Raw genomic sequence first — 23,609 nt, forward strand, 5'->3', positions numbered from 1 at the left:
ATCTTTTAGTTGATGAGCTCACTAATCTGTTTAACTCAACATGCTTCTCTATTCTCGATACTGTGGCTCCTCTAAAGACTAAGCGCGCTAAACTTTTACGTCAACCCTGGGTGAACAAAACTACCCGCACTCTCAGACGTGAATGCCATTGCACTGAGAGAAAATGGAAAAAGGGCAAACTTCAGGTATACTTTGACATCCTTCACAATTGTCTCTCAAATTTTCAAAAGACTGTTAAAGCTGCAGAGTCTGCCTTCCTGTCAGGTATAATTATGAATAACAGTCACAAGCCTCGAGTCCTTTTTAAAATCTTTAACTCTATGATTAACCCTGATGTCACTACTCATAGAGTGGCTTCTCCAGCACTGTGTGAACACTTCCTAAAGTATTTCACTGATATAATCTCAGCCCTAAGGGCTCCATATTTGCCAACATTGGCTGGCCAAGTTCCTGCTTCTAAAGTTTTTTCAGCAGTTTGAGCCGCTGTCTTTCTCCACCTTAAAGAAGATCATTGATCACTTTAGAATTTCTAACCCCCCGCATGATATTCTTCCCTCCTGCGTCTTCAAGGAAGCTTTGAACACCATTGGGCCTTATATTCTACTACTACTTAATGCATCACTGTCATCAGGTTGTGTGCCGATTGCCTTCAAACATGCTGTTGTTATTAAGAAGAAAAATCTTGACCCCAGTCCTCTCTCACTTACTGGCCAATTTCCAAACTTCCTTTTATGCCTAAAATTTTGGAAAAAGTAGTTCTTAAGCAACTTCAGTCCTTCTTAGATGCTAACAATATTGGTGAAAAGTTACAGTCTGGTTTCAAACCTCGCCACAGTACAGAAACACCCTTAGAGTTTTTAATGATTTACTTTTAACCGTTGACTCAGGCTGCTCTGTGGTTTTAGTTCTACTTGATTTGACCTCTGCTTTCGATATGGTTGATCACCACATTTTATTATCGAGGCTACAACATGTTGTTGGTCTTAAAGGTATAGTACTATCTTGGTTTAAATCATATCTCTCAGAGAGGACTTTCTCCGTTGCTATGGGACAATACTTTTCCTCTTGCGGCTCACTCCGCCCTTGCATTGACTATCGACCCCTCAATGACATTACCATTAAAAATAAATATCCATTACCACTCATAAGTTCTGCATTCGAGCCTCTTCACAGTGCCACCATTTTCACCAAATTGGAACTCCGGAATGCCTATCACCTCGTCCGAATCAGAGAGGGGGATGAGTGGAAAACTGCATTTAACACTCACTTAGGTCATTTTGAGTATTTGGTTATTCGGTCTCACAAATGCACCTGCAGTTTTCCAAAACCTGGTTAATGATGTGCTTCGGGATTTTTTGGACCGTTTTGTCTTTGTATACCTCGATGACATCCTGATATTCTCTAAGAATCTCGAGGAACACAGGGTACATGTCCGGGCTGTGCTCCAGCGGCTGCTGGAGAACAAATTATTCGTCAAAGCTGAGAAATGTGAGTTCCACTCTCCTTTGGTGTCGTTCCTGGGTTACATCCTCGCAGGGGGGCAGGTGAAGACTGACCCAGCTAAGGTTAAAGCAGTCGTTGAGTGGCCCGTTCCAACATCGCGAAAACTCTTACAACGTTTTCTGGGCTTTGCTAATTTCTATCGCCGCTTCATAAGAAATTACAGTCAAAAAGCCGCTCCCCTTATCCGCCTTACATCTTCTAAACTTCCCTTCATCTGGAGTCAGGAGGCTGATGCTGCCTTTTCTAAGTTGAAAGAACTATTCACGTCTGCACCGGTGTTGATCCATCCTGATCTCAGTAAACAGTTTATAGTTGAGGTGGATGCATCTGATCTTGGGGTGGGGACGATGTTGTCCCAGTGCTCTGGCCCGGCCGAAAAGCTTCAACCCTGTGCCTTTTTTTCGCGCCGCCTCTAACCAGCGGAGAGAAATTATGATGTTGGGGATAGGGAGTTGCTCGTGGTCAAATTGGCGCTAGAGGTGTGGCGGCATTTTCTCGAGGGCGCTGAGCATCCCTTTATTGTTTGGACTGATCACAAGAACCTAACTTACCTCCGCACTGCTAAAAGACTTGACTCACGCCAAGCCCGCTGGTCATTGTTTTTCAATCGGTTTGACTTCTCTATTTCCTATCGCCCAGGATCCCGCAACATCAAACCGGATGCCCTGTCCCGCCAGTTTGACCTGGCAAATGACCCACCCGACGCTCCCACCGTCTTACCGGCAGGTGTCAGAATCGGCGCCGTCTCCTGGGAGGTGGAGGAGGACATCCGCCGCGCACTGGAGACGGAACCGGACCCTGGCACGGGTCCTCCGAACCGGCGTTTCGTTCCAGCAGTGGCGCGACCTAAGGTGATTGATTGGGTTCACAAAGGCAAATTTGCGTGTCATCCAGGTGGCGGGAGGACCAGCTCTCTCATTAGAAGGTATTTCTGGTGGGACTCAATAGATAAAGACGTCAAAGAGTATGTGGCTGCATGCTCCATCTGCGCCCGTAATAAATCAAACCCACGCCGCCCGGCTGGATACTTACAGCCGCTCTCCATTCCTCGTCGCCCCTGGTCTCACATCTCCCTGGATTTCGTCACTGGTCTCCCCGTGTCATCAGGTAAAACCACTATACTCACAGTGATAGACAGATTCTCCAAAGCGGCTCACTTCATCGCATTGGACAAACTGCCCACCGCCACTGAGACAGCCAGGGTCTTAACGGACCATGTTTTTAGACTACATGGAATACCTACTGAGATTGTGTCTGCCAGGGGCCCCCAGTTCACGTCGCGGGTGTGGAAGACGTTTTGTACAGCTCTCGGAGCAAAACCTTGCCTGAGCTCAGGTTATCACCCGCAAACGAATGGACAAACTGAGAGGCTCAACCAGGAACTGGAAGCCACCCTCCGCTGCATTACTGCCTCTAATCCAGCTTCCTGGTCATCTGGGCTGAATATGCCCATAATGCTCTCACCTCTTCTGCTACAGGTTTGTCACCTTTTGAAGCTTCCATTGGCTATCAGCGTCCTCTATTCCCGGAGTTGGAGACGGACCTCGATGTGCCCTCTGTTCAGCACCATCTCCAGCGCTGCCAGCGGGCATGGAGAATGACCCGCTGGGCCTTGTGTTGCTCAGTGGCATGCCAGCGTCGGTATGCGGCCCGTCGTCGGAGAGCCGCCCCCACATACACCCATGGGCAGAAGGTGTGGCTATCCGCTAAAGACATTCCGCTCAGGACAGAGTCACGCAAGCTATCGCCACGCTTCATCGGGCCCTTCGAGGTGGAGCAGGTCATCAGTCCGTCGGCAATCAAGTTGAAGTTGCCCCCGTCACTACAGATCCACCCGACCTTTCATTTTTTCCCAGGTCAAGCCGGTGGGCGTCAGTAACTTGTGCCCTCCGTCCGTTCCCCCACCTCCCGCCTGACTCATCGACGGTCATCCCGCTTTCACGGTCCGGCGTATCCTGGACGTGCGCCGGCGGGGGCGGGACCAGCAGTACCTGGTGGATTGGGAGGGGTACAGCCCTGAGGAGCATTCCTGGGTGTCACGGTCCCTAATCTTGGATCCTTCTTTGTTGTCTGACTTTTACAGGGCTCATCGCAGGTCAGGGATGGGTCGGTTGCCTGGAGGCAACCCTTGAGGAGGGGAGGGGGGGGGGGGGGGTACTGTCATGGTCTGGGTGAGCCTGAGTAACTTTCCACAGCATCAGCTCTCCTCCTCTGTGTGGAGCCCTTCCTGCCCCCTCCGCCCCCCCGTTCCTCAGCTGCAGGCAATTATTCTGGCAGTATTTAGGAGCAATGCACACAATGAGCTTTTGCACAAAGCTTAATCTTGTTTTTTGTCTTGAATATTTATGTTAGGAACACTTGTAAATAAAAGTTTTTGTTTTCGCAAATCACTTCGAGCTTCCGGTCTTTGGTTCTGCGCCTGAGTCCATTCCACGCCACGGGCCTCTGAGCCCTGACAGCATTGGCTCATAACTGTAATTCATAATGAACTATGGTGTGTTATTCAGGAAATATTTATAATTAACCATTAACTCTATGGTGTGGTACATTGATATTGTGGAAATAATTATATTCACATACACATCATGCGTTTTTGACCATGTTACAGTACTGTAATAATTCCACATTTATGACTATATTATAGCAGATTAAAACTACTCATGTATTTCTTTGATTTCTCACAGATGGCGAGTTGTACTACATAAAGTACAAAGGCACAAATCACTGCATTAAGGCAAAAGTGCTGTGTGGGCCCAACATAGCCAATGAAGTTTTCCTTGACTTTCATGCCAGCAGTGGTGGTTCGCACTGTGGCCAGAAAAAAAACAAGAGAAGCAATCTCAAAAAGATTTTATTGGCCTGGAATGTCAGAGGACATAAATTTATGGGTCTGTATACAACTTGATTATACATGCATATTGTTTGTCTCGCAAAATGTCCTTTATTGTATTAAATTTCAAGTTAACAAGTGTACTAGTTAGCTGTCGATGTCTTATACGTTTTGTATCAGAAAAAAATTAAGTCTTTTTATTGAAATTTATATGATTTAAATTATTATACTGATTATATTATAATAATATTATTTTATTTATTTTGCCCTCCTTTCAGGTGACTCAGGCTACGTTCACACGTACACGGGTATTTTTGAAAACGGAGATTTTCCATTTTAAAAAATAATCCCGTCCACAAGTAAACGCAGAAATGAAGGAAAACGCTGCTAGGAACATGCCAAAGCAACAGGTGACAATACATTCCTAACAGTGTAGAAATGTCGGCCAATCAGAAGTCTAGAAGCCTCGGTGGGAAATAGTAAACAAGGATGGGGCATAGAAGCAGAACCGAGTCGTCTGTGTGGAGGGACAGTAACTGTGTGTGTATATGTAAGCATTTAAACACTGCAGAGAGTACAATTAACAGTAACAGTATTGTAGAAATTCATTTCACCGAAACAATAACGTGGTGCACAGTGTGACGTCAAAAAAGGCGCACACCTTTGACGCTGCGTTTTCTCAGTTTTTCTCGTCCACACGTAAATGCAAAAACGGAGTTTTCAAAAATAACCACCCTGGCCGGAGTTTTTAAAAATCTCCGTTTTCAGTGACCAAAAACACCGTTTAGGTGTGGACGAAAGGTGCAAACGCATAGAAAAATCTGCGTTTTCAAAAATACCCAGGTAGGTGTGGACGTAGCCGCAGTGTGTGGCATGCCAGGCCAGCAGTGTCATCATTAAAAAGGAGGTGGAGTACACACCGATACAGGTAAACATTTTAGGTCTATTTTTTCCTGTAAATGGTTTGTGACATAATACATAAGATAAAAAACGTTGATTAAAATTCAAATTATTATTGAAAATAAGGAATTGCTAATGATTTCTGTGTTTAATAGGTCAATCAGCCATTTGAGCTTATTGGAATGGATTTAATTGGTCCACTAAAAATGACTTCAAATAACAACCAGTACATATGTGTACTTATTGACTACTTGATAAAATGGCCCCAGGCATATCAGTTGAAGTCCAAAAGCGCTGTAGAGGTAGCAAAATACATTCTGGAGTTCTTTTACCAGTTTGAAGCACCGAAGCGCATTCTAACGGACCAGGGGAAGGAGTTTGTGAATGAAGTAAGAAAGAAACACCTAAAATCCATTCCTCAGTTAGAAATTAACTGTTTTACTAGAGTAATGTGGTTATTTCTTTCTGAATTCGGATCAACCGAAATGTTTGCAAGATCCTAAACATTCAAAGGAGTCTCTGTGCCCAGTACCACCAACAGACAAATGGGTTGGTAGAAAGGATGAATGGGACCATACAGAGGTATAATGTTATTTACGCATTTCATATGTTTTTATTTTTCATGTGGTTTTCCTTCATATCCCAATAACTGCTTTGTTATTTAATTTTGTAGAGCACTTTCCAAGTTGGTAAATAAAAAGCCAGAGGAATGGGACAAACATTTGGATCCTGTCATGTTTGGCCTGAGAACCAAGCGCCATATGACCACTAAGTACTCACCCTTTTTTTAATGTTTGGTAGAGAGGCGAGGTACCCTACTCAAATCCCAGATGAATACAGAATAAGTTATTTTAAAAAACATTGTTGGATTAAATACATAAGACTTTAAATGTCTTTTCTTGAATTTTTTTCTTTGATTTTCATATAATAACACATCCCCTTTTCTACATCTTACAGGTGGACAGCAGTGTGGAGGACATTTTGTCTGTTGAAGAGGCAACAGAAGAAATTCTTAAGCTGGATGAAGTCCTTCAGACTGCTATTTCCAGTAGCAAAAAAACACAGTCAAAATATCAAAACAAAAATAAAGGCAGACCTAGTCCGAGTTTTACAGTTGGCATGAAAGTGTGGAGGATGAACACGAGGAGCCAGCAGAGGAAAGGGGGCAAGTTAGATTGCAATTACCTCGGTGTCATGGTCCTGGGCCATGTTGGCCCAGTATTCTTAGTTTTCTTGTATGTTTGTATTTTGTTCCCTGTTTAGGCCATATTTCCTGAGTTGCCCTGTTGTGTTGTTCCCTAAGTGTTTTCCCTTCGTGGCTTTTACCCCCTGTGTGCCCCTCTGTGTATCTGTGAGCCCTCGTCTCTCCTTATGTTTTATTCCATGTTTCCCCAGCCCGTTATGTCTGTGTTTTCCCCGTGCTCTCTCTCCTCCTGTCTGAACCTCTGTACTTCCTGTTTGACTCTGCCCGTCTCCCGTCAGTGTTATGTTCACCCCGCCCTGTCTCGTTATGGTTATCTGTGTCAGCTGTGTTCCCCGTGTGTTCCCACTTTCCTCATTAACCCTCTGTGTATTTCTGTCTGCGTCTCCCTCTGTTCGGCGTCACGTTCTCCCTCATGCTGTGTGTGATTCTCCCCGTGGTTCCTGGTTTACTTTATGTTTGGCTTTCCCAGTTTAGTTTAGTACTGTTTTCGTGTTCCACTTTTTGCCAGCATTAAAGCTGTGTTTTTGAGTTCATGTTTTGTCTCCGTGAGTTTGCGTTTGGGTCCTCTCCTGCCTGCCACACAGCCGAATCATGACAGAATAACGCGACCACGACATGGACCCAGCAGCTCACAATCCCTCTGCCGAGCTCCGTGAGGACCTGATTTACACGGTGGAATACCACTGTCAGGAGTGGGGAGCGCTGCCAAGAGGAGGATACCGGGAGACCGTAGCCATCCGCCTACAGAGGATGGTGTCCGGACTCCCCTGGTTATTCGGCGCGCTCCACCCCCACATCCGGGACTTCCTCGTGTCCACCGTAGGCATCCGCCCGGAACTGCCTCTCCGGTGGGAAGAGTCGGAGGACGTTCAGCCCGGTCCGCTGGAGGATTCGCGGCCCGGCTCAGCTCCTCCCCCTTCCCGGAGAAAACGGCGTTCACGCCGCCGACACCCACCGCCACAGCCAGACCCCGAGACTTCTGAGTTGCCAGCTGTGGTGAGTGGAAGGGACAAACAGGAGTTTCCTGACTCTGGGACTGTTTATTCCGGAGCTGTGTTTTTTCACTTAGCTGCCCAGCCAGAAGCGCTAGCTCCGTCTCCTGTATCCTCGCTAGCACAGTCGTTAACTCCACCACAAGCTCCGTTTTCACCCCTACCACCACTTCAGTCTCCTTCAGTTCAGTCTGCCACTCAGCTACCTCCTCAGTTAACCTTAGCTCAGTTTTCCCCAGCGCAGCCTCCCTTAGCACAGTCATCCACTCAATCACCAGTTCCACTTTCCCCCCAACTATCGCAGCTACTCCCAGCTCAGTTGGCTCCCCCGCAGCTACTCCCAGCTCAGTTGGCTCCCCCGCAGCTACTCCCAGCTCAGTTGGCTCCCCCGCAGCTACTCCCAGCTCAGTTTCCAAAGCCTCCAGTGCCGCCTGTAGCGCAGGCCCCAGTAGCTCCAGTGCCGCCTGTAGCGCAGGCCCCAGTAGCTCAGCTCCCCGCGTCTCCAGTAGCCCAGTCCCCGATAGCAGTACGGTCCGCTGGTCAGCTTAACATTCAGCCAGGGGTCCCAAATCTCTCTGGCTCTGCATCAGCTCCTGCTGGGAGCCCGGATGAGCCCATCCAGGACTCCGCGGCTCCCACGCCGCCATCTACCTCGTCAGCTGGGGGGCCCGAGGAGCCCGTTCAGCCACCCGTCTCCGCTGGAGGGTCCGAGGGGCCCGTCCAGCCTCACGCCTCGTCAGCTGGAGGGCCCGAGGAGCCCGTCCAGCAAACTTCCTCGTCAGCTGGAGGGCCTGAGGAGCCCATCCAGCCACCTTCTGCTTCTGCTCCGCCTGGTCCAGCTCCAGCCTGTGCTTCGCCTGCTGCAGCTCCAGCCTGTGCCTCGTCTGGCCCTGCCTCAGAGTCTTCGCCCTCGTCTGGTCCAGCCTCCGCCTCTGCCTCGCCTGGTCCAGCTTCATCAGAGTCTTCGCCCTCGTCTGGTCCAGCCTCCGCCTCCGCCTCTGCCTCGCCTGGTCCAGCTTCATCCGAGTCTTCATCCTCGTCTGGTCCAGCCTCCGCCACGCCTGGTCGAGCTCCAGCCTGTGCGTCGCCTGGTCCGGCCCCGTCATCGCCTGGTCCGGCCCCGTCATCGCCTTCAACGTCGCCCGGTCCGGCCTCAGCCTCAGCTCCTGCTTCGCCGTCGCCTGGTCCAGCCTCAGCAGCGACGCCTGGTCCTGCCTCGACTGGTCCTGTGCCCACCGGGCCATGGCCAGCACGCCTAACACTGGAGAGCCGCCGCCGCTGCCTTCCGCGCGGCCGGCCTCCTGAAATGCTCCGTCTCCTTCGCCGCTGCCTTCCGCGTGGCCGGCCTCCTGAAATGCTCCGTCGTCGTCTCCTTCGCCGCCGCCGCTGCTGCTGCTGCTGCCTTCCGCGCGGCCGGCCTCCTGAACTGCTCCGTCGTCGTCTCCTTCGCCGCCGCCGCTGCCTTCCGCGCGGCCGGCCTCCTGAACTGTTTCCACGTCTCCACCGTTGCCGTCCGCATGGTCGGTCCCCTGAACTGCACTGTGTTTTTGGGTTGTTTGCTGTGCTCTTTTGTTTTCTGTTCCGGGCCCTCCGTCCTGGGCCCCCGCCGCCCGCCCTGGGTCGTTTTCTGTTTGGTTTTGGTTTTTCTGTGTTTGGGCTGTCTGGTGCCAGCCCTTAAGGGGGGGGGGGGGGGGGTACTGTCATGGTCCAAAACAAAAATAAAGGCAGACCTAGTCCGAGTTTTACAGTTGGCATGAAAGTGTGGAGGATGAACACGAGGAGCCAGCAGAGGAAAGGGGGCAAGTTAGATTGCAATTACCTCGGTGTCATGGTCCTGGGCCATGTTGGCCCAGTATTCTTAGTTTTCTTGTATGTTTGTATTTTGTTCCCTGTTTAGGCCATATTTCCTGAGTTGCCCTGTTGTGTTGTTCCCTAAGTGTTTTCCCTTCGTGGCTTTTACCCCCTGTGTGCCCCTCTGTATCTGTGAGCCCTCGTCTCTCCTTATGTTTTATTCCATGTTTCCCCTGCCCGTTATGTCTAAGTTCTCCCCGTGCTCTCTCTCCCCCCTGTGTGCCCTCTGTGTATTTATGAGCCCTCATCTCCCTTTGTGGTTGTTCCATGTTTCCCCAGCCCGTTATGTCTGTGTTTTCCCCGTGCTCTCTCTCCTCCTGTCTGAACCTCTGTACTTCCTGTTTGACTGCCCGGCTCCCGTCAGTGTTATGTTCACCCCGCCCTGTCTCGTTATGGTTATCTGTGTCAGCTGTGTTCCCCGTGTGTTCCCACTTTCCTCGTTAACCCTCTGTGTATTTCTGTCTGCGTCTCCCTCTGTTCGGCGTCGCGTTCTCCCTCATGCTGTGTGTGATTCTCCCCGTGGTTCCTGGTTTACTTTGTTTGGCTTTCCCAGTTTAGTTTAGTACCGTTTTCGTGTTCCACTTTTTGCCAGCATTAAAAGCTGTGTTTTTGAGTTTGTTTTGTCTCCGTGAGTTTGCGTTTGGGTCCTCTCCTGCCTGCCACACAGCCGAATCATGACACTCGGCCCCTACACAATTGCTGCGATAGCAGGAAAAAGTGTGGATCTTTTGGACAGCAAAGGTGTGACAATACCAAAAATTAACATTGATCATTTAATGGTGTTCACAGAGGAACAGCCAAGAATTCCACATAAGTTGTCTAATGCTTCTTCTTCTGAGCCATCCACCACTACCACATCCACAGTCGGGCCCCCAACCACCACGTCCGCCTCTGAACCATCCACCACCATGTCCACACCAATGCATTGTCCAGTGCCTCTCTGGGCATGATGCATGCCTCCACTGCCTCTGTAAAATCTACAGTAGACCCCTCGATCATCAAGAGTATGTTTATTCATTTTAAGAATTTCTAAAATTGGCGTTTTTGGAATAGCATTTACTGACTACGTAGTCTTTAACTGTTGATGCAGAATGTTTACGAGTTGTGGGCTCAGGTATTCAAAAGTTCTGTCTATCTTTTAGTCGTAAAACAAGGTTGATGAACAGTAACATACAGCTGAATAGCCCTGAGGATGGGTTCCTTAAACCTGGAACACTAATGTGCAGTTAGGTAATACTGTCACTGTCACTTTTGCATTAGTCTAAATCACAAAGCATTCTGAAATATTCATAAAATATTTAACTTAATGTGCAAACTGACATGTAATAACCTAAGGAACACTAAAACTGATGTAATATTATCTTCTTATCATGTCTAAAAATAGTCAGCTGAATTATTTTCCAACAATTTAGAGTTGTTGTTGACCATGCAAAGTGAGGTAAAGTGACATTTCTTTCTTTTTGTTTTTATGCTTACTGTTTCCAACAAAAAATGTTTGTAGCATAACTAACTTTATTTAATGTATTTAAAATTTTAAATCAATTATTGTGAATCTCTTGTTGTAATTCCCAAGTGAGCAACATCATCGCCATCACCGCCATTACTAGGTGTGACGGTGTTGTAACTAGTACCGGCTAGCGTTAGAAGTTTGTAGTGTTTACAACTTAATTCTGTTCGAAAAATCAAAATGGGGATTTTATTGTTGTCTTGTAATTTTTCTAAAATGAAAAACATAATTTGGAAAAAAAGGGAAAATTTAGAAAAAAAAAAGGAATTTATATCGTGAGGTCACGTGTTCTGTTCGTGTGTTGTTTTTTATTTTGCTGTGCTAATAATACACGTGTCAGCAATACAACAGTCACTCCCCCTTAATGAAGTTTTTAAATTTCAAGTAAACAGAAAAATGCCCTGCTTTTGATCTTTAAATGCGTGCATTAGCTCATAACTGTAAAATCATAATTATTTACGCATTTCATATGTTTTTATTTTTAATTTGGTTTTCCTTCATATCCCAATAACTGCTTTTTTATTTAATTTTGTAGAGCACTTTCCAAGTTGGTAAATAAAAAGCCAGAGGAATGGGACAAACATTTGGATCCTGTCATGTTTGGCCTGAGAACCAAGCGCCATATGACCACTAAGTACTCACCCTTTTTTTAATGTTTGGTAGAGAGGCGAGGTACCCTACTCAAATCCCAGATGAATACAGAATAAGTTATTTTAAAAAACAAGACTTTAAATGTCTTTTCTTGAAATTTTTTTTTTTTTTGATTTTCATATAATAACACATCCCCTTTTCTACATCTTACAGGTGGACAGCAGTGTGGAGGACATTTTGTCTGTTGAGGAGGCAACAGAAGAAATTCTTAAGCTGGATGAAGTCCTTCAGACTGCTATTTCCAGTAGCAAAAAAACACAGTCAAAATATCAAAACAAAAATAAAGGCAGACCTAGTCCGAGTTTTACAGTTGGCATGAAAGTGTGGAGGATGAACACGAGGAGCCAGCAGAGGAAAGGGGGCAAGTTAGATCGCAATTACCTCGGCCCCTACACAATTGCTGCAATAGCAGGAAAAAGTGTGGATCTTTTAGACAGCAAAGGTGTGACAATACCAAAAATTAACATTGATCGTTTAATGGTGTTCACAGAGGAACAGCCAAGAATTCCACATAAGTTGTCTAATGCTTCTTCTTCTGAGCCATCCACCACTACCACAGTCGGGCCCCCAACCACCACGTCCACCTCTGAAACATCCACCACCACGTCAGCCTCTGAACCATCCACCACCACGTCTACACCAATGCATTGTCCAGTGCCGCTCTGGGCATGATGCATGCCTCCACTGCCTCTGTAAAATCTATCATCAAGAGTATGTTTACTCATTTTAAGAAGTGCTAAAATTATTGGCATTTTTGGAATAGCATTTACTGACTACGTAGTCTTTAACTGTTGATGCAGAATGTTTACGAGTTGTGGGCTCATGTATTCAAAAGTTCTGTCTATCTTTTAGTCGTAAAACAAGGTTGATGAACAGTAACATACAGCTGAATAGCCCTGAGGATGGGTTCCTTAAACCTGGAACACTAATGTGCAGTTAGGTAATACTGTCACTGTCACTTTCGCATTAGTCTAAATAACAAAGCATTCTGAAATATTCATAAAATATTTAACTTAATGTGCAAACTGACATGTAATAACCTAAGGAACACTAAAACTGATCTAATATTATCTTCTTATCATGTCTAAAAATATTCAGCGAAAATTATTTTCCAACAATTTAGAGTTGTTGTTGTTTTTTGTGGGGGGGTTTGTTCTAAGGTCCATCCAAATACAACATTATTTTTTGTAAACATTTCATAGATGTGACAGATGCTTGGGAGGGAAATAAGACGTATGTCCTCCTGTCAAAAATCGGACCATACAAGATATTCTTTGAGGACATTTACAATACAGCTCCCCAAAGGGAATTAGAAAGTGAGGTAAAGTGACATTTCTTTCTTTTTGTTTTTATGCTTACTGTTTCCAACAAAAAAAGTTGGTTGCATAACTAACTTTATTTAATGTATTTAAAAATTTAAATCAATTATTGTGAATCTCTTGTTGTAATTCCAGGTTATTAATGCTTATCTGACTGTCGTGGTAAACAAATTCAACCAACTACGGTATGGAAGTGGAATAAGCCAAAAATTAAGGTATTAAACAATATTCTGTCATTAAGTTGTCCTTAAAAGCTTTGCAATACGTATTATCAGTGAGGTGGGTCTAACTTGTTTTTTTTAATGTGTTACAGATTGACTCAGTCTTCTACAAGTATATTTTGGGAGTTGTCAATGAAGGTCATCACTGGATGCTGGTGGTAATAATTTTTTCATACTTCATGGTCATTTGCGTATAGACTACTGGGTGACCAATTAAAGGAACAATATAAATACATTTTAAAACATTCTCCAAATTGGACAATTGGAGAATCATTTGCAATTAAGACAAGACACAATGTAGAAGAGCATATTACTAAGACATTGTGTGTCTTTTTAAAATTAATTTCTCACCCATCTTGATCTTATGTTCAAGCATAGATTAAGTAGTGCATTCAGTGTGCCTTGCAAGACACAAGTACATCGTCAATTTTATTTATTTGTAACTCTAGTGCTTCAACATTTAGGTGATCAAACCTGGAGAAAGGAGAAGGGCCCCCTTTCACTTGGTGAAAGCAAAAGGAGAGTCAAACAATGCCGGGACATTTCAAGGTAAATTTGTCTCTGCATATGTGTTAACACAATGTAAATCCAGTAGAAGAAAAACATTTAAAACTCAGAAAGTGACATTATAAGTTACCTTAAAATTGTAGTAGTTGTAATGATCTTTAAAATGATCTGTCTAATGCAGGGGTGTCGAACTCCAGGCCTCGAGGGCCGGTGTCCTGTAGGTTTTAGATAATACCCTGGGTCAACACACCAGAATCAAATGATTAGTTCATTACCAGGCTTCTGGAGAACTTCAAGACATGTTGAGGAGGTCATTTAGCCATTTAAATCAGCTGTGTTGGATCAAGGACACATCTAAAACCTGCAGGACACCGGCCCTTGGGGCGTGGAGTTCGACACCTGTGGTCTAATGCATCCTCATCTCACATTTCGGAGCTGCTGGATGTTGCCAAATATACACAAGCTGACACATTCAGTTTATTTTTAAGTCTTTGATGTAGAAGCTATACGCTCAAAGACAATCATGTTTTAAAATATATTTTAAAAAGTATGAATTCCAAGCATATTACTTTATTGTATTCAACAGTCTTGTTGAAATATCACAAATCTCTTAATTAGAAAACTCAACTTTTTATTTTTCGGAGCACTGCACCTTCTGTGTATACAGTATTTTAAAATGACTCATGTAATTACATTTGTAGGTTATGCCTCATTTAATCAAAAACACAGTTTGTTGGGATCCTGGGTCTATCGACCACGTGTTTTGAGTTGTCTTGTGTCCCTGTGATTTTGTATTATGGCTTATGTTAAAAGCTCACTTTGTAACCCTGAGTTTATTCTATAGAGAAAAGTGTCATATTTTGGGGTTGTTGGATTATGTTTGGTTCCCAGATTATTTATTAATTTCCTCCTGTGTAGCTGTCCTCTGTGCATCCCGCTGTATGACTGTTTATGTAGGTAGGCAAGTTCTTGTGCCTTGTTTACCCAACTGTAGCACAGTTTCCACCTTCTGGGGTCCGTTCTTCGTACCTCTCTAAGTAAGTTAGCTGGATTTGATTGTTGACGATTTCGCGTGATCTTGGATCGTTCGGTTCTCCGAAGCTCATCCGGGACTTGCTGTCATAGCAACAGATCCGTAAGCGTAAACCTGCTTGGGAGCAGGCTTACTTTATGTAAACAGGATTAGATCGCGGCCACTCAGGTATGTCCGCTTCATGTATACAAAAGCAACAGCGATATTTTACCACTGTGTTTCCATAAATAAATATTATCAATGTAACTAAAGATAATGCAGTACTTGATCCTTTTATTGATTTCATACAGATACATACAGGTCATTTTCTAAAAAAAAAAAAAAAAAAAAAAAAAAAAAAGGTACTATCAATCATTCTATTACATGTATGTGATTATTACAGATGTAATTCATATTTCAGAGTAGTAATAGTAAATTACTTCGTGTAATCAAGATGAGAGACCACGGCTATAAAAGCGAAGGTGGATTTGGGAAGTCTGTCGCAGCCATGTCCTGTCCGTATACGTGAGCCACCCATTGCGGAAGGTGCAAGATTGATAAGGAGAGTTTCCAGAATTCACTGTATATTGCGGGATAGACAGGATCCTTTAGCTCAGCGCGACAGTGTGCTCATAGAGATATCGATTTTCCCGTGAGAGTATTATTTACTTAACCAACTTGTTGACGAGGGGGTGCAGGACCACCACCTGTCTTTTTTTTTGCTCTGCCCTTTTCTTGGTTGCTGTTATAAACAGATTATTTCAGGGTCTCTTTCCAAGAGACGAAAAGCAATATAAGTGATAAATATTACCATTCTGTAGAATATTCTTATATTTCACTTTTACTTGTTCCCATGTTCTAGTGGGTCCTGTTGTGGCTCTAATGTGAAAGAGGATATGATGTAATATAATATTGGATAATATAGTGTAATAGAATACATTTACCCTACCGCCTACTGGTGATGGCCAGAGGGGCCGATGGCGCGATATGGCAGCCTGGCTTCTGTCAGTCTCCCCCAGGGCAGCTGTGGCTACAACTGTAGCTTACCTCCACCAGTGTGTGAATGTGAGAGTGAATGAATAGTGGCATTGTAAAGCGCTTTGGGTGCCTTGGAAAGCGCTATATAAATCCACTCCATTATTATTATTATTATTATTAAATTACGAGTTTAATTTGTCAGCAACTTTCTGCCAGCCCTCTCTCCTTGCTTTTGCAGCCTTTGCAGTGTTCCCTTGCGTTTTAATTAAACTCTGAAACTCCTGAAATCCCTCACTCAAGAGTTCTTGCTCTGCTGCCGAAAAATACTGAGCGCGCTCCGACATTTTCGCCGATCAATGTTTCTACTATTGATGCGTAGCCCCTGTTAAACCACCCAGTGATCTCACATTACTTCATCCAGCTATACTAATCGTCAACAACAGGTGTGTTCGGAGAACCGGAATAGCGAGCTCAAAGTTGGCGCGATGATTTGATCTTGGATGTAGTAAGCGAGGTACGAAGAACGGACCCCTGGGCCCTGTTTCAGGAAGCCGGTTTAGAAAACTCAGAGTGAAAAACGACACTCACGGTTGAGTAACCCCGAACTGTCCAACTCGGAATATTCCGTTTCAGAAAGGCTGATAACAATTAGTTCAATCAACGCGGAGTTGCTACAACCCCAAGTTAAGCACGCGCACGAGGATACATAAAGCCCCGATCAGTGGAGCACAGATTAAGCGAGTCACCATGGAGACGGAGGGAAAGAAGGCGCGGTCGACGTATTTCACAGCGCTCGAGGCGGAAATTCTGATGGCAGCATATGCCGACAGCATGCACATCATGCAGAAAAAAAGTAACACAGCCGCAGCTGCAAAGGAAAGGGAGCATGCATGGCAAAACATAACCGACAGAGTCAATGCGTGAGTGTTAATTTAAACAATGATCTAGGGATTTCCACCCATATAACACGTTATTTTATCATATGTCATTCTATTTATTATGTTATACATTTTATTTTGTGATGTGATGTGAGCGCAGGTGCAACCCAACAGGCCCCAAACGTTCCTGGCAGCAAGTAAAAATGAAGTATAAAAACATAGTCCAAACAGGTAAGGTGTAATTGTATTATGAGCCATAGTGCTTGGTCTGTGTGTCCTATGTAAATCAATTGCAGTTAGAGGCTACAGTAATATACCACCTGTAAGCACATATTGAAATTATCTGAGCACATCACAAGTACACATTTGCCTACTCTGTATGCCCAAATGTGTGCCGTCACAGCCAACAGAAAAAAAGCGGAGGCCCGAAAAACAGGTGGGGGTCCTCCACCACCACCACTCACAGAGGCTGAGCAGTTGGCCCTCAGCCAAAACAGTGGGCGCCCTGTGGCTGAAGGCATCTCTGCGGGGACATCCTCTGTGGCAACAACCCCACAAGACACAAGTGCCTACATAAGGGGTAAATCCAAAACAATACATGGCGTGCATACATCCATTCTGCACAGTCACCTTGACCAAAATGAACTATGTCGTAGTGAAGTTACTGTCCTACTGACAGAGAATGACAGTCATCAAACAGTTAGGTGAATAAACAACACTGAGACACTTGGAAACTGTTAACGTGCTGCACGGGTGAGGGCCCAGGGAGAGACTCACACACACCGAGCTGCAGTGGTACGTCTTTATTATGAGCATAGCAGTGTCCTTTAATTTTGCATACATGCGTGTGTGTGTGTTAACCTCCCACAGGGTGAGCTCCTTGTTCCCAGAGACAGAGCGAGTAGTACATTCCGTACCTTTCCCAATAAGTGTAACATATGAACATATACCTCAATGCAACATAAAGCTCATAAAAGCGTTTCCACCCTGACACCTACTGATTTTGCCTTCCCTCAGTGTCGGTTGTCTCTGAGAGCATACTGACAATGAGGTGTATGGTGATTGGTATGTCTGGTAATTGCCATTTGCGCCCACATAAGTCATGAGTGACCTGTATGAACCCCATATTCTTCCAGTTGACGGTGATGGTGTACTGCATCTGGTGCAGCCCCCTGTTGAGCCAGACCGACATGCAGTTGTGAGTACTCGTAATACTCCACAGACTACATGTGTCAACAGTAGAACAGCAATGTTGTTAAATGTCTCCACCACAGGCACATGATGACGAAACAGTGACAGCTGCTACAGAGGAGGCCGCATCAGTGCCACACTATGAGGTGTACAGTGGAAAATATAACAACTGACTACAATGTGGTACTATGATGACACCATGGACTTACTATGTCCCCGGCAGAGTGATGCTGGAAATGAAGAGGAAGAGGGTCCAGCCACTCCTACAACGAACCTTTCCACAGTGGGTTGTTCAGCACTGATTTACAACCAACCTAAGTAGGCATGTACTATGGATGCCAATGCTATGTCCCTTGTTGCAATAGCTCCCTGTGAAGCAGCTGTATAAGACATATCTGGCCAGGAAGATAAGAAAGTGCGACATGGAAATGGTGCACCTCCAGCTGCAGATCCAAAAGTCGAAGCTGGAGATTGTACTGCTGGAACAACAGTTAAGGGTGGGTGGAGTGATCATAGATGGACGAATCATGTCAGTGTTTGTACAACATACTAATATACGCATTTATTCTTTGTGTACAGGACATACAGGGTGACCAATAAAGGCAGTTGACCACAGTATCTGTGTATTTGTCTTGTAACATGTTGGGTTGACGGGTCACAGGAAATGGTTGTGGCATATGGTGTCTCTGACTGCTCTTCCATCCTGTACGTTCGTGGGTGGGTCAGGATGTTCATCGTGTGGATCACTGCTGTTGTCTGGTTCAGCTGGACACTGTTCACCTCTAATCGTGGCAATGTTGTGTAGGATCACACATGCCACAATGATGTCACATGCCCTTTCTGGGGTGACCCTGAGTCCACGAAGGCACTGGAACCGGGCCTTGAGCATTCCGATGGTCATTTCAACTCTGGCCCGTGTCCTGCAATGGGCCAGATTATAACGCTGCTGTGGGCCCGGTTCAGGGTCAGGGTAAGGGGTGAGCAAATAGGGTAGACATGGGTACCCCCTATCACCAAGCAGGTGGCCAGTGAACTCTCCTAGGACAGAAGAATACATGTCAGTGCAAACGTCCCTGTGGCAATTGGTCTCTGTATATTTCACAGTTACTTCGACCCACCATGTCCAAATTTGGTGCTCAGTGTACATTCCCGGAAGATTCGTGAGTCATGTACAAAGCCTGGCCACTTGGCTTCCACATTTGTGATGATGTTGGCAGCATCACATATGATCTACCCAGTGCAGAGAACACATATTAGCATCCATTACCATGATGCCATCACTTGTTGGTGTGAAATGCTACAGGGAATTATGCACCTGTACATTGATGCTGTGGACGGACTTCCTGTTCACATAGTCTCCTTCATTTGCTGAGGGTGCAATGATTGGGATGTGGGTGCCATCTATACAGCCAATCACGCCTGGGAACCCTGGAAATTTATGTACCATTTGAGTGGTAGTTCACGTATCACCACATCATGCATTGAGTTTTGTTCATCCTGATACCTGCAATTTTGTGGAATCCCTCTTTGATGAATCTTGTGGGTCTATGACCGGGGAACACCACAAACGAGTGCAGGAGACGTTTCAGTGCTACTGTAACATTCCTGACTGCCCGACAGACGGTAGCCTTGGAAACGTGCTCAGCGTCACCGATATTGTACAGAAAGCTCCCGTTTGCAAAGAAACGGAGTGCGGTACAAAGAATATGTAATGGACTGAGCGCATGTCCGCGATGTGTCACATGCGCAATATATGGCCTGAGGATGTTATCCAAATAACTTATTGATTGTGCTGAGAAACGGTAACGTTCGCACAGGAAATCATCAGGTAATGATAAGATGTCCATACGCGCTCTGATCACTCTCTCCCGGCGGAGTGCTCTGCGGAGAATTTGGGCTTCAAGATCTACTGGCTCTTCAAGGAAGGGACACGCCATGTCCGACACTTCCTGCTGTCAGGTTTCCGACAAAGAGGCGGGGTCAGTCAGGGTTAGTTGTAGTAAACCTGCTAGGGGGCAGGTTAGCTTCACGGCGTGTGTCGTCATAGTGACTCACTTAGGCTTCAGCTGAACTCGCTTTGTGAAACCGAAAACCCAGAGTTTTCGTTAACTCAGGGTATACTTACTCAGTTTTTCCACTAAACCGGCTTCCTGAAACAGGGCCCTGGTCAACAACACTGGTGTTTTGTTTTTCTAATTTGGCCAAGATGTCCGCTGGATGTCCTTCCCCTGGCTTGTACCAGCACCCCACACGCACCTTACATGTCTAGGTTTAGCACGCAAATCCTTTATACAGAACAACTTATTAATCCTTACTACATGTGTCTTTCAGGTTTTTCATGAGACACAGAGGGCTTAATGCATCAAGATGGGCATGTGACACACTGCCTCATCCTATTCAACAGTATGCAACTTCATGTGGTGCCTACGTATTGAAGGTATGTGTAAGACCATGACTGAAATAAACATAATGAATAAAAGGCATGCAGAATCTGCAGCAAATTATGATAAATTACATGATCAAATATACATATTTTTCACAATTGCTTACATTAATTTCCTTATGTTAATGGAAATGAGGTTAACTTCATAACTACTTACATGGTGTAAGAGTAAACGTTTATAAGATTTCAGCTTTCAATATTTTATGTTCTGAGTATGTAACCATCCATGGACTTCAAATTTCCTTTTGAACTTCCTCAATTCTTGGTGCATGATGCTCTATTGCCAGCCCTGGTTGTAAATGGTCAGTTATGTTGGGTTTATGTAGTCCCCCTACCAGCTGTAGCAGTCAATGCATTCTCTGGTATGTATCAGCTAGACAATTTGTCCCAGAGAACTGCCACTCACTAAATTAAGTGTTTTTGCAACCATTCTGTTGTGAGATGTTTGTGTGAAAATCTCAGTAGACCATTAGTTCCACAAATGCTCAGCCCAGCCTATCTGTAAGTAACAACAATCTGTAAGATTGTTAACACTATCAAATAATTTTATATTAAATTACTCAACAGATGTTTACTTCATCCCAATTACAAGCCATATGAACAGCAAACATGGTTAATTTTTTCCCTTTACCTTTGTTAGATCACATTTCTGAATTAATGTGCTTCTTGTTTTTTGGTTTTTTTTTATAAAATGTTATAAAAAAATCAGTTCTAATCAAGTGGAGTGAGTGGAAAGACACAACACATTTACACGTTAAGCAATATGTTTCCCAACTAAATGGGATCAGCTGCTCATCAATGGTGACATTAGTCCCAGGGTTGTAAAACAGGGGGAGGTGGTGCACACACTTATCCCACACTGTCCTGATGGCAGCTAGCTTGTCTCTCTGCCGTCGAGCTGGTCTCTGCTCTGTCTCCTCCAGTGTCTCCATTTGTGTCCTCTTTCTTGTTCAACACAAGCACTTACTATGATTTTCTAAAAATAAATATGATTCCAATTTTTTGAATAGCAAATGTTATTTCAAATAATGACAGCATTGTTATATATTTTATTCACAGTTTGCTGAGTGCATCTTAAAAGATGTTCCAGTAAAGTTTGAGAACTCTGCTTCAAGTATTGCAAGTCTGAGACAACAGATTGCAATATGTCTTCTTGAGAATACAGGTATCATTACAAATATAAATTAAATAGTAAACTACAAACTGTTACATTGAACGTGTTTTTAACATTGTTCTTTTATTGCTATAATCTTATTATGTAGTCATGCAAACAGAGTTCATTATTATTAAAATTAAAGTATTTGCTTCTTGTTGTTGAAGATGACCTGACTGACCTATGCCACTATTGTGGGAACCATGATGGTGACACGGAATGGGTAAATGCTTATGTTTTACATGTCCATAGCCCATTCAGCTTAAAAAGCTGATTAAAAAAACAAAACAAAAATATAATTTTAAAAATGTCACAGACCATGTGAATACATCATCTGACTTATTGTAGTTGTAATGAATGGTGGACTGCTTTATGATCTGAGTATTTTGCAAAATTGTTATTTAAATACTTATTTGTACAACACTATTAACATAATACTTGTGTTTCCTTGTTTTGTCTAATTCAGATTGGCTGTGACATTTGCCCACGGTGGTACCACAGGGGCTGTGCAAAGAAGCCCCGCAAGAGCAAAGAAAACAAATTTGTCTGTGAAGCATGCTGGTCAGACAGTTAGGTTCTCTGGTAATTTTTCTGAGGCTTTGAAATGTGTGTGTTTTGTATCGTTGTCTCCAATAATTGTGTGGATGCTTTAAGCATCCACACTATTGAGTTCCTGTTTCTCTTTATTGTGTGGATGCTTTAAGCATCCACACTATTGAGTTCCTGTTTCTCTTTATTGTGTGGATGCTTTAAGCATCCACACTATTGAGTTCCTGTTTCTCTTTATTGTGTGGATGCTTTAAGCATCCACACTATTGAGTTCCTTCTTGGTGTTTCCGTACACTTTTCGCCGTGGATCTACTTCCACAATTTTCAGCCGATTTTCACCGTTCAAATTTTAAACTATTCTGCTATTTCTGCTAATAACGGCTATGTCTTTTGGTATTTTTCACTATTATACTTTTTAAAATATTAAGCTTTTTTCCTTTAATTTGAAATGAATGGGAAACTTTGCAATTCTGCTAAAATTAGCTTGTTTTTGAAACTTAACTACTTCCTCATATTTTCACGTAGAACAACCATTCAAACTTTAAAATGTTCTCAAATTATTGGGCTATTCAGGTATAAATCAGCTTTTTCAAATCTTTTACCGTTTTACTTTTATGCTTCTTAAAGTTTTGAGTTGCAAAATTGTGATTTCTCACAAAATACATGCGTTGTTATTGTTGCCACTGAAGGTTTCGCAGTCTTCTCTTCATGTCCGAACAACTTCTTGCTACTTGCTCAAATTTCACTCAACTTCCACAAATTATACATCAAAACGTAGGTATTTTTGCTGGCTTTCTGAAAATGTCACTATCATTGTTGTGGAATTTATAGAATTTTGGCAAATCTCCTCAGACCAACAGAAAGTCGGAAAACTCTCCATAGAAAGTCAATGGAGAGTTTGTTCAAAATCACCGCTTGATTTCTGTAATGAGAGGCATTTTCGAATTGTCATATCTCCTTAATCTCCTTTGTGCTAAACCAGAGTATTTGTGCTGAAACACAGTATTTCTGCCAAATGATACTATTTGTGCTAAACCATAGTATTAATTTAAAATGACAATATTCATAGTTCATCACAGTGTCTCTGGTAAATCACAGTATTTCTGCTCTGTTGTACTATTTTTCTAAATCATAGTGTTTCCGTAATGTTTAAGTATTTTTGGCTAAATATATTCTTTCTGTTATCTTATACTATTTTTCCTAAATTCTTGTATTTTTGAGAAGTTATCATGTTTCTGGTAAGTTACAATATTTCTGCTAAGTTCTGCTATGCTATTGTATTTCTGCCAAGTATTATGTTTCCTCTAAGATGTTGCAGTTCTGCTAAGTTATTCCATTTTAGCAAAGTTCCTTTGCTTCTGCAAAGTTTTTACAATTTCTGCAACTTTTCAGCTAGTTTTTGCATACAGCTTCAGCTTTAAAGCATCCACACTGCATTTTCGCAGGAAATGCAAATTTTTCTAGTTCTTTATACTTTATTGTGTGGATGCTTTAAGCATCCACACTATTGAGTTCCTGTTTCTCTTTATTCTTTATTATTGTGTGGATGCTTTAAGCATCCACACTATTGAGTTCCTGTTTCTCTTTATTCTTTATTATTATTATTGTGTGGATGCTTTTTATATGATTTGTGCTTAATATGGTATTTCTGCTAAATTATAGTATTTCTGCTTTTTATAGTATTTGTGCTAAAACATAGTATTTCTACTAAATGTAGTATTTATGCTTAATCATACTATTTCTATATATTTCTGGCAGGTCCCCAGGCAGCCAATCCTCTGTGAGGACTTAGACATTCAAATTTTCAAATCAGGGCCTGCACGGTTTCCCAGCCAATCATATATGTGTCCTGAGGCATTCAAATTTGCATATTGGGGCCTTCATGGCTTCTAAGCCAGCCAATCATATCTGAGGGCTGAG

The 23,609-nt window shown here is 43.7% G+C and overlaps 2 protein-coding genes and 2 long non-coding RNA genes across 5 annotated transcripts in view; 3 read left to right on the forward strand and 1 right to left on the reverse strand.

Moving 5' to 3' along the window:
* Positions 1 to 23,609, reverse strand: part of LOC146710663 (uncharacterized) — a 312,796-nt gene that overhangs the window by 173,380 nt on the left and 115,807 nt on the right. The gene's annotated exons all lie outside the window — the stretch shown is intronic.
* LOC146710668 (uncharacterized) lies at positions 12,267 to 13,661 on the forward strand. Its single transcript, XR_014920000.1, has 5 exons — positions 12,267 to 12,378; positions 12,641 to 12,759; positions 12,893 to 12,972; positions 13,071 to 13,136; positions 13,443 to 13,661. It is a non-coding gene; the product is annotated as an uncharacterized LOC146710668 (long non-coding RNA).
* On the forward strand, positions 15,873 to 18,159 carry LOC146710669 (uncharacterized). 2 transcript variants are annotated; one of them, XM_085453298.1, is made up of 5 exons: positions 16,429 to 16,933; positions 17,490 to 17,551; positions 17,628 to 17,690; positions 17,768 to 17,827; positions 17,910 to 18,159. In XM_085453298.1, exons 1-5 carry the CDS (start codon positions 16,741 to 16,743, stop codon positions 18,135 to 18,137), a joined length of 606 nt encoding a protein of 201 aa, XP_085309424.1. In that variant the 5' UTR covers positions 16,429 to 16,740; the 3' UTR covers positions 18,138 to 18,159. The 2 variants fall into 2 exon arrangements, with proteins under 2 accessions (XP_085309423.1, XP_085309424.1); XM_085453297.1 differs by lacking the exons at positions 17,768 to 17,827; positions 17,910 to 18,159 and adding an exon at positions 15,873 to 16,395 and having other exon boundaries at positions 16,514 to 16,584; positions 16,757 to 16,933; positions 17,490 to 17,666.
* On the forward strand, positions 17,979 to 21,766 carry LOC146710670 (uncharacterized). Its single transcript, XM_085453301.1, has 5 exons — positions 17,979 to 18,041; positions 19,876 to 19,981; positions 21,047 to 21,152; positions 21,308 to 21,363; positions 21,607 to 21,766. The coding sequence occupies exons 2-5, from the start codon at positions 19,883 to 19,885 to the stop codon at positions 21,712 to 21,714; spliced, it is 369 nt and encodes a 122-aa protein (XP_085309427.1). The 5' UTR covers positions 17,979 to 18,041; positions 19,876 to 19,882; the 3' UTR covers positions 21,715 to 21,766.

Source organism: Copadichromis virginalis, linkage group LG4 (assembly GCF_057382275.1).
Source record: "Copadichromis virginalis isolate Kocher_CV1m ecotype Utaka linkage group LG4, C_Virginalis_male_GT1.1, whole genome shotgun sequence".
NCBI classification, from domain to species: domain Eukaryota; kingdom Metazoa; phylum Chordata; class Actinopteri; order Cichliformes; family Cichlidae; genus Copadichromis; species Copadichromis virginalis.

Bases quoted from the DNA above. Each gene is read 5' to 3' on its own strand.
- LOC146710670 (XM_085453301.1), top strand. From the start codon at position 19,883: ATGAGACACAGAGGGCTTAATGCATCAAGATGGGCATGTGACACACTG. The intron at 19,982-21,046 runs GTATGTGTAAGA...TTTTATTCACAG, and splicing joins GTGGTGCCTACGTATTGAAG to TTTGCTGAGTGCATCTTAAA. The intron at 21,153-21,307 runs GTATCATTACAA...TTGTTGTTGAAG, and splicing joins ATGTCTTCTTGAGAATACAG to ATGACCTGACTGACCTATGC.
- LOC146710669 (XM_085453298.1), top strand. From the start codon at position 16,741: ATGTGTGCCGTCACAGCCAACAGAAAAAAAGCGGAGGCCCGAAAAACA. The intron at 17,691-17,767 runs GTGTACAGTGGA...TGTCCCCGGCAG, and splicing joins CATCAGTGCCACACTATGAG to AGTGATGCTGGAAATGAAGA. The intron at 17,828-17,909 runs GTGGGTTGTTCA...TTGTTGCAATAG, and splicing joins CTACAACGAACCTTTCCACA to CTCCCTGTGAAGCAGCTGTA.